General features: G+C 42.6%; 1 protein-coding gene across 2 annotated transcripts in view; it reads left to right on the forward strand.

Annotated features, from left to right (window-relative positions):
* Positions 1-13,310, forward strand: part of NFX1 (nuclear transcription factor, X-box binding 1) — a 211,473-nt gene that overhangs the window by 25,070 nt on the left and 173,093 nt on the right. For both annotated transcript variants that reach the window (XM_067554685.1, XM_067554686.1), the window contains exon 3: positions 463-624. In XM_067554685.1, the coding sequence (XP_067410786.1) occupies positions 463-624 (162 nt within the window). The remainder of the gene's footprint in view (positions 1-462; positions 625-13,310) is intronic.

Raw genomic sequence — 13,310 nt, forward strand, 5'->3', positions numbered from 1 at the left:
GAGTTTTAAAGATGCACTTGATTTCTTTCCTTCTCTCTTCTCCTCTCCCTCCTCACTACCATGGTATAGTAGTAATGTCCATTTTGTGATATTCTTTGTAAATAGTAGAAAAAAGCTAATTTCTCCCATTTAAGATAACTGAAATAAGAGTAGTAAAATTTCATCTCTTCTGCCAGATTAAAATCACTAATAGGTTTAAATAGGAAGCCCCTCAACAATTTATTATTTCTTTTGCCCAATTTTAAGAGACTGACACAAAAAAGCAGAGAATTTGTACCAAATTTTTGGATTGGAATCTTTCAGCTTTTCTAACACAAGAAAAAGCTTTGCATCCATCCATAGGGGAAAAAAAGTAAATTTTAAAGTTGGATTTAAAGTAGAGCATATTCTGGTGCCATTTTTTAGTGTATATTGTATTGTCTTGATTAGTTTAGATGCATAAGTATTGAATTTTCTTTCCAGGTTCTCTGATAGAGCAGCTGACCACAGAGAAATATGAATGTATGGTGTGCTGTGAGGTGATCCGAATGATAGCCCCGGTGTGGAACTGTCAGAATTGTTATCACGTGTTTCATCTCAACTGCATTAAGAAGTGGGCAAGATCACCAGCATCACAAGCTGAAGGTTAGTATTTTCTTACCAAAGGTACAGAGAAGTTCAAATATTTCATGGTATTTGGAAGAAAACAAATGCTAGTCCTAAATTACCTATTCATTTAAATTGATTAGTACAGCTGCCTTGGAGTAAAGCAGGCTTTAAATCATAAATGGGCAAATTCTTCACATTACAACTCTAACATTAGTATTTTTATATTTCTGGCTGAATAAACTTCCAGGGGTGTGGGTGTGTGTGTGTGTGTGGGGATGATAGTGGCATGCCAGTGCCTCTAGAGTTACAGTTGCATTAAGACATCTGTTTAATAGTCAACTTTTCTAAGTTCTCTAGAATTGATGTGCTTCGTCGGATTTATTTGAAACTTGATGTGCTTCAGGGGGTCCAGGGTAGGCTTAGTCACCAGTATTTAGAGTCTTGTGTATGTAACATTCTGGAGATATGAGCCCTGAAAAAAATAGCCATTTTTAAAAGAAGCTGTGACCCTTCCGTAGCTAGGGTAGCCACCTAAAAATGCCAAGGTCAGGGCAGGCTGTGAAAGGAGAGCAGATTCTCCCAACACTGGTGGGTGACACTGAAGTCAGACTTCCCAATCAGCCACAAACAGTGCTTCTGATTCCCCAAACTGGTTATCAAGAAGCCAATATACAGATACACACAGCCCCCTTTACTGCATTTCAGTGTCCGGCCCTCAGTCAGCCACTAGGTCCAATGAAGAGACTAGTTATTTAAACTTTATGCTCTTTACCATGAAGGTTTCTCCTGACCCCAAAGGGTCCGCCACGGTACCAGATCAATATAAGTTTGGATTTTACCCAAATACCACGCTGCCAGCCGATCCTTTAGTAAATAAAAAGAAACAAACTGTAAGAGAAATGTTAAAGGATTAAAGCAATCAGATACATACAAATGTTTTGAAAGTCCATATACATCAGGTTTCTAGAAAAATCATGGAGTTTGCAGGCTTGTATAGTCCCTCTGGTATACATCCAGTACCTGGATGGGTCTCAGTCCTTTGTTTCACAGCTTCAGTTGCAGATGACTTGATCCAGAGGTAGATAGGTGGTTGAAGGCTGAACCCGACTGAAGACAAAATGGATCCCGGGTTTCTGCCTTTTATGTCCTCCGGCCCTTGCCATGCTGCTTGTGGAATTTCACAGGAATCAAAATGGAGTCCAGAGTCACATGAGCAAGACCTGGTGACTCATCAGGTATATCCCTGGCTTCTCCCCTTGGGCTGCTTGCACCTGTGAATGTCTTAATGGGCCATTAAGCAGGCTTTTGTTCTGCAGCCATCCTGTCAGGGATGTGACCCAGACACAGCACAATTTGAAATACAGATATATCAAACATATCCATAACTTCCATTACATATATAACACATGAACATAAACATCATCGTCTTACTTAGCACATTATAGCCTTTCTAACAATACCTGACATGGCATATCTTACATGAATTACTATGATTTTGACATACTGATGTCAAACAATATAATAAATGTCCCCTCCGCCCCCCAATTCAACCAGCATGACACCCCCAACACAAGATTGGTGTAGAAGGGAGTAATCAGAGCTCCTGAATACACCTCAAAGGCCCCCTTTATCCAGCCAGCGTGACAGAAGCTTATGGGTGTGTTTTGGTTTTTTCCTCCTGCTCAGTGGTTGAGATCAAATTGTTGATTGACACCATTTTGATTCAGTAATAATCTGCCAAAATTTACCCAAGGTAGTGATGGAGCCTGAAAAATTAAAATGTGCGTTTTCTACGCTGTGGATGCACCAATACAGAAAAATAGCTAGAGAGTTTCTATTCCTGCCATTTTATATGGTTTAAAGCTCAATTCTTGTAAGCTCTCTAAAATCTGAATGTTTAATTCTCCTATTTTGAAATGTGGTGTGCCTCATGGGGTGTAGGATAGTGTTAGTGACCAAATTTGAGGTTATTTGACTCTGTTGATGCTGAGTTATGAGGTGGTGTACCCCCCTTTCTCCAAACATTCCTTCTGCTGCCTTGTTCTGTTAAATGGAGAAGTACTAATCACTAGTAGAATCACATGCCTTGTTAAATTTGATGACTGTGGACTCACCAGATGGTTTTGAACTCACCCTTCAATTAATTAAAGGTTAAATTAATCATAAAAGCCCTCACCTAAGACAAAGGAGTTTTGAATTGAGTGGCTGGATGTTGGTACAATTTGTGAGTCATGGGTGGCAATTTTATTTTTGGGGAATGTAATCATACTATTTTGTGGAGAAAAATTAGACACATGAATATTTGTTTCCTGGGAGAGAAGGAGTACTAGGAGGTGGAGGAGTGAGGGAATGGGGGTGGATGGGTTGGGGAGGCAAGAAATATTGGGGGCTTGGGTGAGGGAGGTGTGGTGCCTCCCACTCTGCCCCCCTGTATTACGCAGCTCTGGCAGTGCACCTCAACCCGTGTGCACCCCAATTCTGTCAGTGCATCCCAAATTCTATGCACTCCACAACTCTGCCAATGCACCCCAACCACCTATAGGCTCATAGACTATAAGGTCAGAAGGGATCATTCTGGTAATCTAGTCTGACCTCCTGCACAACGCAGGCCACAGAACTTCACCCACCCTCTCCTGTAATAGACCCCTAACCTAAGACTGAGTTATTGAAGTTCTCAAATAATAATTTAAAGACTTCAAGGTACAGAGAATCCACCAGCAAGTGACCCATGCCTCATGCTCCCCAGAGAAAGGTGAAAACCCCCCAAGGGTATATGCCAATCTGCCCTGGGGAAAATTCCTTCCCAACCCCAAATATGGCAATCAGTTAAACCCTGAGCATGTGGGCAAGACTCACCAGCCAGACACCCAGAAAGGATTCTCCGTAGTAACTCAGTACCCACCCCATCTAACATCCCTTCACAGGCTATTGGGCATATTTACCACTAGTAGTCAAAGATCACTTGATTGCAAATTAGGCTGTCCCATCATACCATCCCTTCCATAAACTTATCAAGCTCAGTCTTGAAGCCAGCTAGGTTTCTTGTCGCCACTGCTCCCCTTGGAAGGCTGTTCCAGAACTTCACTCCCCTGGTGGTTAGAAACCTTCGTCTAATTTCAAGTCTAAACTTCTTGATGGTCAGTTTATATCCATTTGTTCTTGTGTCCACATTGGTGCTGAACTTAAATAACTCCTCTCCCTGCCTGCTATTTATCCCTCTAACGAAGGATAGAGAGCAATTATATCTCCCCTCATATCTCTTTGATGAGGGATAGAGAGCAATCAATCTGATAGAGCGCCTTCTTTTGGTTAGGCTGTATAAGCCAGGCTCTTTGAATCTCCTTTCATAAGGCAGGTTTTCCATTCCTCAGATCATCATAAGTAGCTGTTCTCTGCACCTGTTCCAGTTTGAATTAATCTTTTTTAAACAGGGGATACCAGAACTGCACACACTGTTCCAGATGAGGTCTGACCAACACCTTGTATAATGGTACTAACACCTACTCTCTCCTGGAAATACCTTGCCTGATGCATCCTAGAACCACATTAGCTTTTTTCACGGCCACATCACAGTTGGCAGCTCATAGTCATCCTGTGATCAATCAATACACCCAGGTCCTTCTCTTCCTCTGTGACTTCCAACTGATGTGTCCCCAGTTTATAGCAAATGTTCTTATTGTTAGTCCCTAAGTGCATGACCTTGCACTTTCCATTATTAAATTTCATCCTATTTGTATTACTCCAGTTTACAAGGTCATCCAGATCTTGTTGTATGATATCCCAGTCTTTCTCTGTATTAGCAAAACTTCCCAACTTTGTATCATCCGCAGATTTTATTAGCACAATCCCTCTTTTTGTGCCAAGGTCAGTAATAAAAAGGTTAAATAAGATTGGTTCCTATACTGATCCCTGAGGAACTCCACTAGTAACCTCCCTTCAGCCTGACAGTTCACCTTTCAGTATGACTCATTATAGTCTCCCCTTTAACCAGTTCTTTATCCACCTTCCAATTTTCATATTAATCCTTTTCATATTCATCCTTTTCCAATGTAACTAATAATTCTCCATGTGGAACCATATCAAATGCCTTATTGAAATCTAGGTAAATTAGATCCACTGCATTTCCTGTCTCTAAAAAATCTGTTATAGTCTCAAAAAAGGAGATCAGGTTGGTCTGGCACGATCTACCTTTTATAAAGCCATGTTGTATTTTGTTCCAATTACCGTTAACCTTGATGTCCTTAACTACTTTCTCTTTCAACATTTTTTCCAAGACCTTGCATACTACTGAGGTCAAACTAACAGACCTGTAGTTACCTGGATTGCTTTTTTTCCCTTTCTTAAAAATAGAAACTATGTAAGCAATTCTCCATTCATATGATAGAACTGCTGAGTTTACAGATTCATTAAAAATCCTTGCTAATGGGCTTGCAATTTCACGTGCTGGTTCCTTTAATATCCTTGGATGGAGATTATCCAGGCCCTCTGATTTAGTCCCATTAAGCAGTTTGAGTTTGGCTTCTATCTCGGATGTGGTAATCCCTACCTCCATATCCTCAAACCCATTAGCCTGCCTGCCACTATCCCTAAGCTCTTCATTAGCCTCATTAAAAACTGAGGCAAAGTATTTGTTTAGATATTGGGCCATGCCTAGATTATCCTTAACCTCCACCCCATCCTCAGTGCTTAGCAGTTCCACTTCTTCCTTTGTTTTCTTCCTGTTTATATGGCTATAAAATCTTTTACTATTGGTTTTAATTCCCTTTGCAAGGTCCAGCTTTACACTGCACTTCCAGCTATACCAACCGTCCTGCATCCCAACGCCTTTTGCATCTCCCAGTCCTGCTCATAGACCCCAACTACCTTGCATCCACAAAAGTATTTGGGGGAAAAATTAGACATGAGTGCTTTCTTGAAGGGGAGGGTTGTTATGGTGATGGGGTGCAGTCCAGACCAGTGAAGGGTTGTCACCTTTTAACCTGAAATCCTGGGTGTATCACCATGCTTTACTGCTGTAGTTCTCAGCCTGGATTGCTCACAACCAGCCTATCCGCATGCAGGTCACATCCTGAACTTCTGTGTCCTAAACAGCCCTGGTTCAGCAGCTCTGATCCCAGCAGCCTGCCAGCAGCACACCAGACATGCTCTCCACCAGTCTTGGTTACTACTTGCAGGGTGACCAAAACACACTTCCAGTCCTGAATTTTTCCAAAACTGTGCTCTGTAATGTCCACTGTTCTCCCGGGCAATTTAGAGAAATAATAGGGTTCATTTGTTCCTCTAAAAAGACACAACTTGCCACATTCACTTTAATTCAAATAAATACTGGTGGTTTAGATTAATAGTAAAACAAATTTATTTACAAAAGAAGATAGGATTTTAAGTGAGTTAAAGTATAAGAGGTAAAGCTAGAAAGGATTACAAGCAAATAAAAGTGAAAACACTCATCTAAAAGTCTAAAAATTTAGCAAGGTGTACCGGGTTTATTCAAGATGGTTTCTCTCACCAATCTTCCTTCTTCCTAGCCGTGACAGACTTTTCCTCAGTAAGGACCTTCCCCTGGCTTGGATTTCTCAGCTACTTGAACCACCCTCCCCCTTTTGGTTGAAGGACCGATATTTTGCACCTTACAAGAGCTCTGTTCCTTTCTATCTATCCTAGTGATGGATGCCAAAAATGGCATCTGTCCTTGCTTCTATCCTCCAAAGATCAATGAGTTTGTTGCAAGAGGCAGGATGACCTCATCTTATTTTTCCTTTCCTGTGGACCTCCCATCCCCTTGCTGATAGCTATATAAATGGAAGCCCCATTGTTTTTGTTCACACCTTGCCTAATCTCATTGAAGACAGGTAGATAGATGCTTTCTCTTCTGTCTGGGAGGGAAATTGTTTCTCCCTGTTCGGCCAAAGAGTTTAAAGCATAATATCATTGAGTTTCCATCTCTCTTCATATAGTGGTAATACGTACATTTCATAAGGATATTTATCACCAATATGGTGTTAGCTTTCAGAAAAGACCTCACTCTGTACAATTTTATAATACAGTAATATTGTATACAGTCAGCTGATTCAGTTGCTCATCATTTGAGGATCAGCCCTCTATCTTTATGGGACAGTATAATTTTGAACTGAATTTGGCCCACCATGGATGCCAGCCTATCCAAGGAGCAAGCTGGTCACTTCTGAACTACACAGAAGTTGTTGCGATTAGGTCCTGGCTCTTGCCACAAATATCAAAGTTGGATTCCAACAAAAACTCAAAACCGGTACTGCTTTCATCGATCTGTCCATAGCATATGACAGACTGGAAGGATGGTTAGCTACTGAAACTGGCCAAAGTGATCCCATGTGTGTGGATTCTCAGGCTTCTGCACACCATGCTTAGTGGCTGAAGGATGTGCATGTACCTTGGAAGTCAAAGCAGCAGGCCATGCACTTTGAATAATGGGCTACCATAAGGCTCTGTATTTGTTCTGAGACTGTTTGATGTATACATGTGTGATATGCCTTAAACGATAGCGCAGAAGTATGCATAGTGCATGATGTGGCACTTGCAACTCAGGCCCATAGCTTTAAAGAACTTGAAGTGACCCTTACATCTGGCCTTAAGATTATGGAGGAGTACTTCTAGAAGTGGTGACAGAGACCAAATTCAAGCAAATCGGTAGTCTCTACTTTCCACCTTTGATAATAGAATCTCATAAAATGCTCTAACTGTGGAGTGCTGTGGCAAAACTGTGTGTTTATTACCCAGAGCTAATATATCTTGGTGTCATCCTTGACAACAGACTGACCTTTCGTGACCACCTCAGGAAAGTAGTTTCTAACACAAAGACTTGCATCAACATTATTCAAAAGTTAGTGGGAGCAAGGTGGGGATTAACTGCCTCGATGCTCCAAACATCAGCCTTGGCCCTGGTGCACTAGTGGCAGAGCTCTGTGGACAAAAATCTGCTACATCCAACTTGTGGATAGGCAGCTGAATCAGACCATGTGAATCACTACAGGAACTTTAAAGTCAACACCTGTACTTTCTGTATTAGCAAACATCGAACGTCAAGCTATCCACCGAGATATAGCCACAGGATGAGAACTTAAATGCGCTAAAGACTACCCAGAACTTCCCATCCGCAGATTATGGATAACGTACCCCAACAATGCCAGAGATTGCAAAAACCTCTATGAATCACATGTGCCCATCTCATGTCATTGGGTCCGACTAAGGAATAGCAAAGTGTCTGGACCTCATCTATCATTCCAAACAAGCACACTATTACTGACCCAACAAGTCTGGTGGTTTCAACCTGCCACACAGACTTTGTACCACATTGAACTCCATCTGAACGAACCATGGAAGATGCAGTTACTAGATGCACAAGTGGATAATCAAGGACTCTGCTTTGTGTGACAGTGGTGAGAACATCCAAACCATAAAACATCACAATGCAGTGCCCCAAATATGGATTCAAAGGTGAATTGGATGATATGTGCAACTTCACAGAGGAAGCCTTGAAATGGCTTATGGACCCTCAACTTTATATATAGAATGTTACTCTGCAGATGCCATGGGCATATGCAAGGATAGGCCTGTAAACCTTTGACATGTATTCTTTGAAAAGTAAAACACTGACCAAGCTTCTCTCGTTGATGTAGGGTGTAGACACCATACTGTCTCCTGGCTGACTTGCTTGTTCGTTTTCCTGATCTTATATGTAAAAATGGGCCATCATTGTCTCTGCTCGATGATTGGACTTGTCAGATACATATAAGCAAATACATATTCCTTTGTCTAGGGCAGACTGGTTTACCAACTCCCCCTGATATGCCTGGTTTAAACACACTTTGGTAATTTCAGCATACATTATGACTCTTAATACACACTATGTACATACATCACACAAGAATATTAATGATCAGTGAATTATCAGTTTTCAAATGATATACCTCACAAGGTATTTGATATATTTGCATATTTGTACACAAGGTGTATTTGGACAAAGATTATTACAGTACCATGTAGGGTGTGACTACAGGGAATTCTTATGGTCACAAGGGGAAGTTATGGGATGGAGGTGTGGGGGACTAAGGGGTTTGGGGCTGCAATAAGGGGATGGAGTTATGGGGAGGAGAAGTTAATGGGAATGGGTGCTAAGGGAGTGGGGAGAAGTTGGGGACTTGGGTGAGGAAGGCTTGGGGTAAGGGGTGTGGAGAGGTGGCACAGTGGGAAGGAAGTGTGGGGGTAAGGGAGGAGGACTGGAGAAGAACAGGGATAGGAGCACCTGCCAGCCTCATATTCTCCTCTCTGGTCTGAGTGTCTCTGCTCCTCATATGATCTGGGATGATCTTGCTCCTCTGGAGGTGTCTGAGTCCCTCTTGCCGCCCCCCATGTGTGTGGAGTTTGGACCACCCTTCCTATCACAGTCATATGAGCTGGGGAGGATGCAGCTTGCTTTTCTGGGAGAGTCTGAGTCTTACTCCCTACCCCCATCTGAGCCAGGATTTGGGGAAGTCCTGCCCTTTTGAGTGGGGAGTTGAAAACTGCTATGCTTTGTGTATATTATAGGCTCTAAAGCACTCAGGAGGGTGATGAAATTAATTTTGTAATTCATATAGCTGAGCTATTGTTTCACGTTATATTAATTTTCATGGAGTGTTCTCATTCAGCTGAGAGCTTCATGTTGTGATGAATGGGCTACTTCACACCTTTCAGAGCCTCCAGTGCCAAAAATGGGGGTGTAGAAGAGCCTGTTCCCTCCATTGTCCCTCTATCCATCTTGTTTAAAGAATGATGGTTCTAAGTTTTCTAAAATTCTCATGGTTGCACCGATTCCTGAAATTTTCTGTGTCTTGTTGGAAGGGTTAGGGAGCCACAGTAGGGGTCACTTTAGCCAGGGATTCTGGAACATAAGCCCTGAAAAAAGTTCCCATTTTTCAGAAAGTTTCTAGATGGTATATTTTTGCACAGAGCTAGATACCAAGCCATTGCTGTGATGTGAGTCAAAATGTTCTCAACTAGACAAGATAGTGTATGGTACCCACTGTGGTCTGGTCTGTACCACAAAAGTTAGGTTGGTGTAAGTTGCCTACTGTGCTTGTGTCTACACTCAAATTTTTCTCCAGCCAATGTCAACACTCCAGTATGGCAATGCAGTAACACCATCTTCCTAAACATGTTGAGCTACTGAACTTGATACAGTACAAGTGTAGATGCTGTGTGACCTGTGTTGACCTACCAGTCCTTCAGCAGCTGTCCCACAATAGCTGACAGTGACAGCTCTGATCATAATTGTGAAGTGCACTGTGTGGTTGTCATGGATATTGGCAACAACACACACCATTTAAAATCCCCATTATTTTTTAAATGCTTTTCCTGATTGCCCATCATGGTGAGTACACCTAGCAGCTCTCCTTTGTTGTGTACAACTGCCCAACAAACTATGGTAGTTCCACTCACTATAAATGTGCTTGCCTGTTGTTGACAGGAGGTATTGGATCATTTTCCAGATATCCCAGAGGGTCATGCCATGCAACACATCTGTTTACCATTTTCCTTAGGCTCTTTGCTCTGTTGCTGGCGAAAGCTGTTAATGTGCCTCTATAACCGCGTATTGTGAAAATTTCCCAAAATTCAGTGTGCTGGAGGGTAGGCAGTAGCACAATGAGATACCCAATCATAGTGCACCATGCTGTGCATTGACACAAGCTCTCCTGCTTAGTATGCACAGCACTGACACAAGCAGCCAACTATGCGAGTGTGCACCAGTGATATACTGACTGCAGTGGCTTTCTGTGAACTTAAACTGTGTTAATCAAAATTTATCGTGTAAAAGTCTTTGGGGGACCCAAATTGTCAACAGTATTTAAGAACATCTTCATTTCACTTGTGTAGATGTGTGATCTGGAAGGATTACAGTGCACATGCACCAATAAAGAAACACATTGAGATGGTTTCTGTGCAGCCACTTTATGGTTGCCTGGGTAGTTCAAGGAAATGTGCTAATGCCATTTCTCCTGGTGAACTCCACACCACTGACCTATCTAATCCAAACCTTTGTACACCTGTGAAATAAAGATTTAATAAGTGATGTTGCTTGCTACAAGTTGTCTGATTACCAAACACTTACAGCATGGTACCATGGTCATTTGAGCCCTCGAGAAGGCAGGGCTTACGGTGAACACTGCCAAATGCCACCTCAGACACACCGTGGGGTGTAAGGCTGGCTGCACCTCAGGTGGACAAGGTCTAAACGCTGGCAGATTCCATGATACTGTCAACCAGAAAGCAAGTGTGACGCTTTCTAGGCTCGGCTGGTTATTACAGGTGGTTTGTACCCGAATGCCACGGTAGTCACCCCCATTACCTAGTGAAAGGCCACCAGCCCCAAGAAGATTCATTGGATGGATGGCTGTGACAGGGCTTTCAGAACCTTAAAGAACTGACTAATCCAAGGGCAACTCTCTTCCACCCTGACTTCACAGAACAATTAATTCTGAAGACAGATGCATCAGAAGTGGGCTTTGGGGTTGTGTTGTCCAAAGAGGTTGAGGGCAAAGAACATCTGCTCCTATTCATAAATAGAAAGTTGTTCCCCTGGGAGGTGAACTACTCTGTGATCGAGAGAGTCCCTGGACATGAAATGGGCCATAGAGGCACTTCACTATTATCTTGTAGGGTAGTCTTTCCTACTCATCAGACTATGTTCCCCAAACTCCATGAACGTATCCAGTGCCCGAATCATGAGCAGCCTGCCAACTGCTAGGTACTCCATCACCCAGGAAAGGCATACAAAAATGCCCTTTTCTTTTCTTGGGATGGAAGATGGGTGGCAGGAGGAAGACCCACCTCCAGGTCCTAGCCTGACTGGGGGTGTGTGATGAGTGTATGAGCCTCACACTGAGGAACCAAGGGTAAATGAGCAGCTCTGGGTCCAGAAGACCCCACCCAGCTGCGCCTGCTAGCCATGCCCACAGTGGAGACAGAGCTCATAAGGTAGTAGCCTTGGTAAATTGTTTCAATGTTTAATTATTTACACTGTTAAAATTTTACATCTTTTTCGCCTTCTGAATTTAGCTAGCTTCAACTTGCAACTATTGGATCATGTTAAATCTTTCTATGCTAGTTTGAAGAGCCTCTTACTAAATATTTGTTCCCCATGCAGGTATTTAAACTGTGATTAAGTCACCCTTTAGCTTTCTCTTTGTTAAGCCTAAATGGATTGAGCTCTTTGTGTCTGTCACTGTAAGGCATGTTTTCTAATCCTTTCATAATTGTCATGGCTCTTCTCTGAACCCTCTCCAAATTTTCCACATTCTTCTTGAATTGTGGACACCAGAACTGGACACAGTATTCCACCAGCAACAGTGCCAAATACAGAGGTAAAACAGTCTCTCTCTCTCTCTGGTAATTTCAGGGACTTCCAGGAGCTCCATAAGAGGGTGGTGGAAATCCTCCAAATACCCATACAGGAAGTTCAGGAGCAAACCCATAAGCAGCTCATGGGTATCTACGGGCCTCCACACCAGGAAAACTAGCACTCCCTGTCATTGAGGATATTTTTTACCCTGCAAAACTGATGTGGCAAACACCAGCATCCATGGCTCCCACTTCACAAAATATGTTCCCCTCTTGAGGTGTTCTCCTCCTTGGTGGTCAATAAGAAGATTAGATCAACATCAAGAACCTGTGACCCAAAGAAATTAGATTTATTAGGGAGAAAAGCATTCTGCTCAGTGAGATGGCAATCAAACTACCATGCCATCCTAGCCATGTATAACTTTGCCATTCTGTACAGACAAGCTCAGAGATGAAAGAGGAGTTCATGTCTCTGGTCTCAGAGGGCCAATATATGGTGAGAACCAGCTTCCTGGCTGCTCCAGATGCAGGGAGGACTGATTAAGCTGAAAGATTCGCAGGGTACCCTAGAATCCCTCAGTGTCTACACATTGACTCCTAAGAGAAAGCACAAGAAGCAACTTTATGTGCCTCAAATGGTCCTGCCTCCATTCTTTCACTGGCACCCCGCTAAGATGGCCTAAGATAGTGTAAAGAATTCAAGTGACCCAGACAACAGTGGCCTTTCTGTACAGCTCCCTGCTTGCCACATACCACAAACATAACTTTTGATGGGACCTTTGAGAAATACAGATTAAATCCTGTAACTCGAGAGACTCGTCCCCCACCCTTTGGAAATTGCTTCTTTGTCTGACTATGCCATGTTACTGAAGCAATCAGGACTCATAGAAACCATCCTCTAATTGCTTAAAACACAGAGGTCTAGTTTCTTCCAGGACGCAACCAACTTCCTTCAGAAACTCTGCAACTCTTCAAAAAAGGGAAGAAGGAGGAACCGGGGAATTACAGGACAGTCAGCTTCACCTCAGTCCCTGGAAAAATCATGGATCAGATCCTCAAAGAATCTGATTTGAGGCACTTGGAAGAGTGGAAGGTGATCAGGAATAGTCAGCATGGATTCACCAAGGGCAAGTCATGCCTAACCAACCCGATTGCCTTCTATGATGAGATGAGTGGCTCTGTGGAAGTGGGGAAAAGCGGTGGATGTAATAAACTTTGACTTTAGCAAAGCTTTTGATAAGGTCTCCCACAGTATTTTTATCAGCAAGTTAAAGAAGTATTGGTTTGATGAATAGACTATAAGATGGATAGAAAGCTGGCTAGATCATTGGGCTGAACGGGTAGTGATCAACGGCTTGATGTCTAATTTG

Source organism: Emydura macquarii, unplaced genomic scaffold (genome assembly GCF_026122565.2).
Source record: "Emydura macquarii macquarii isolate MOO-44397 ecotype Brisbane River unplaced genomic scaffold, CSIRO-AGI_Emac_v2 contig_1499, whole genome shotgun sequence".
Taxonomy (NCBI): Eukaryota; Metazoa; Chordata; order Testudines; family Chelidae; genus Emydura; species Emydura macquarii.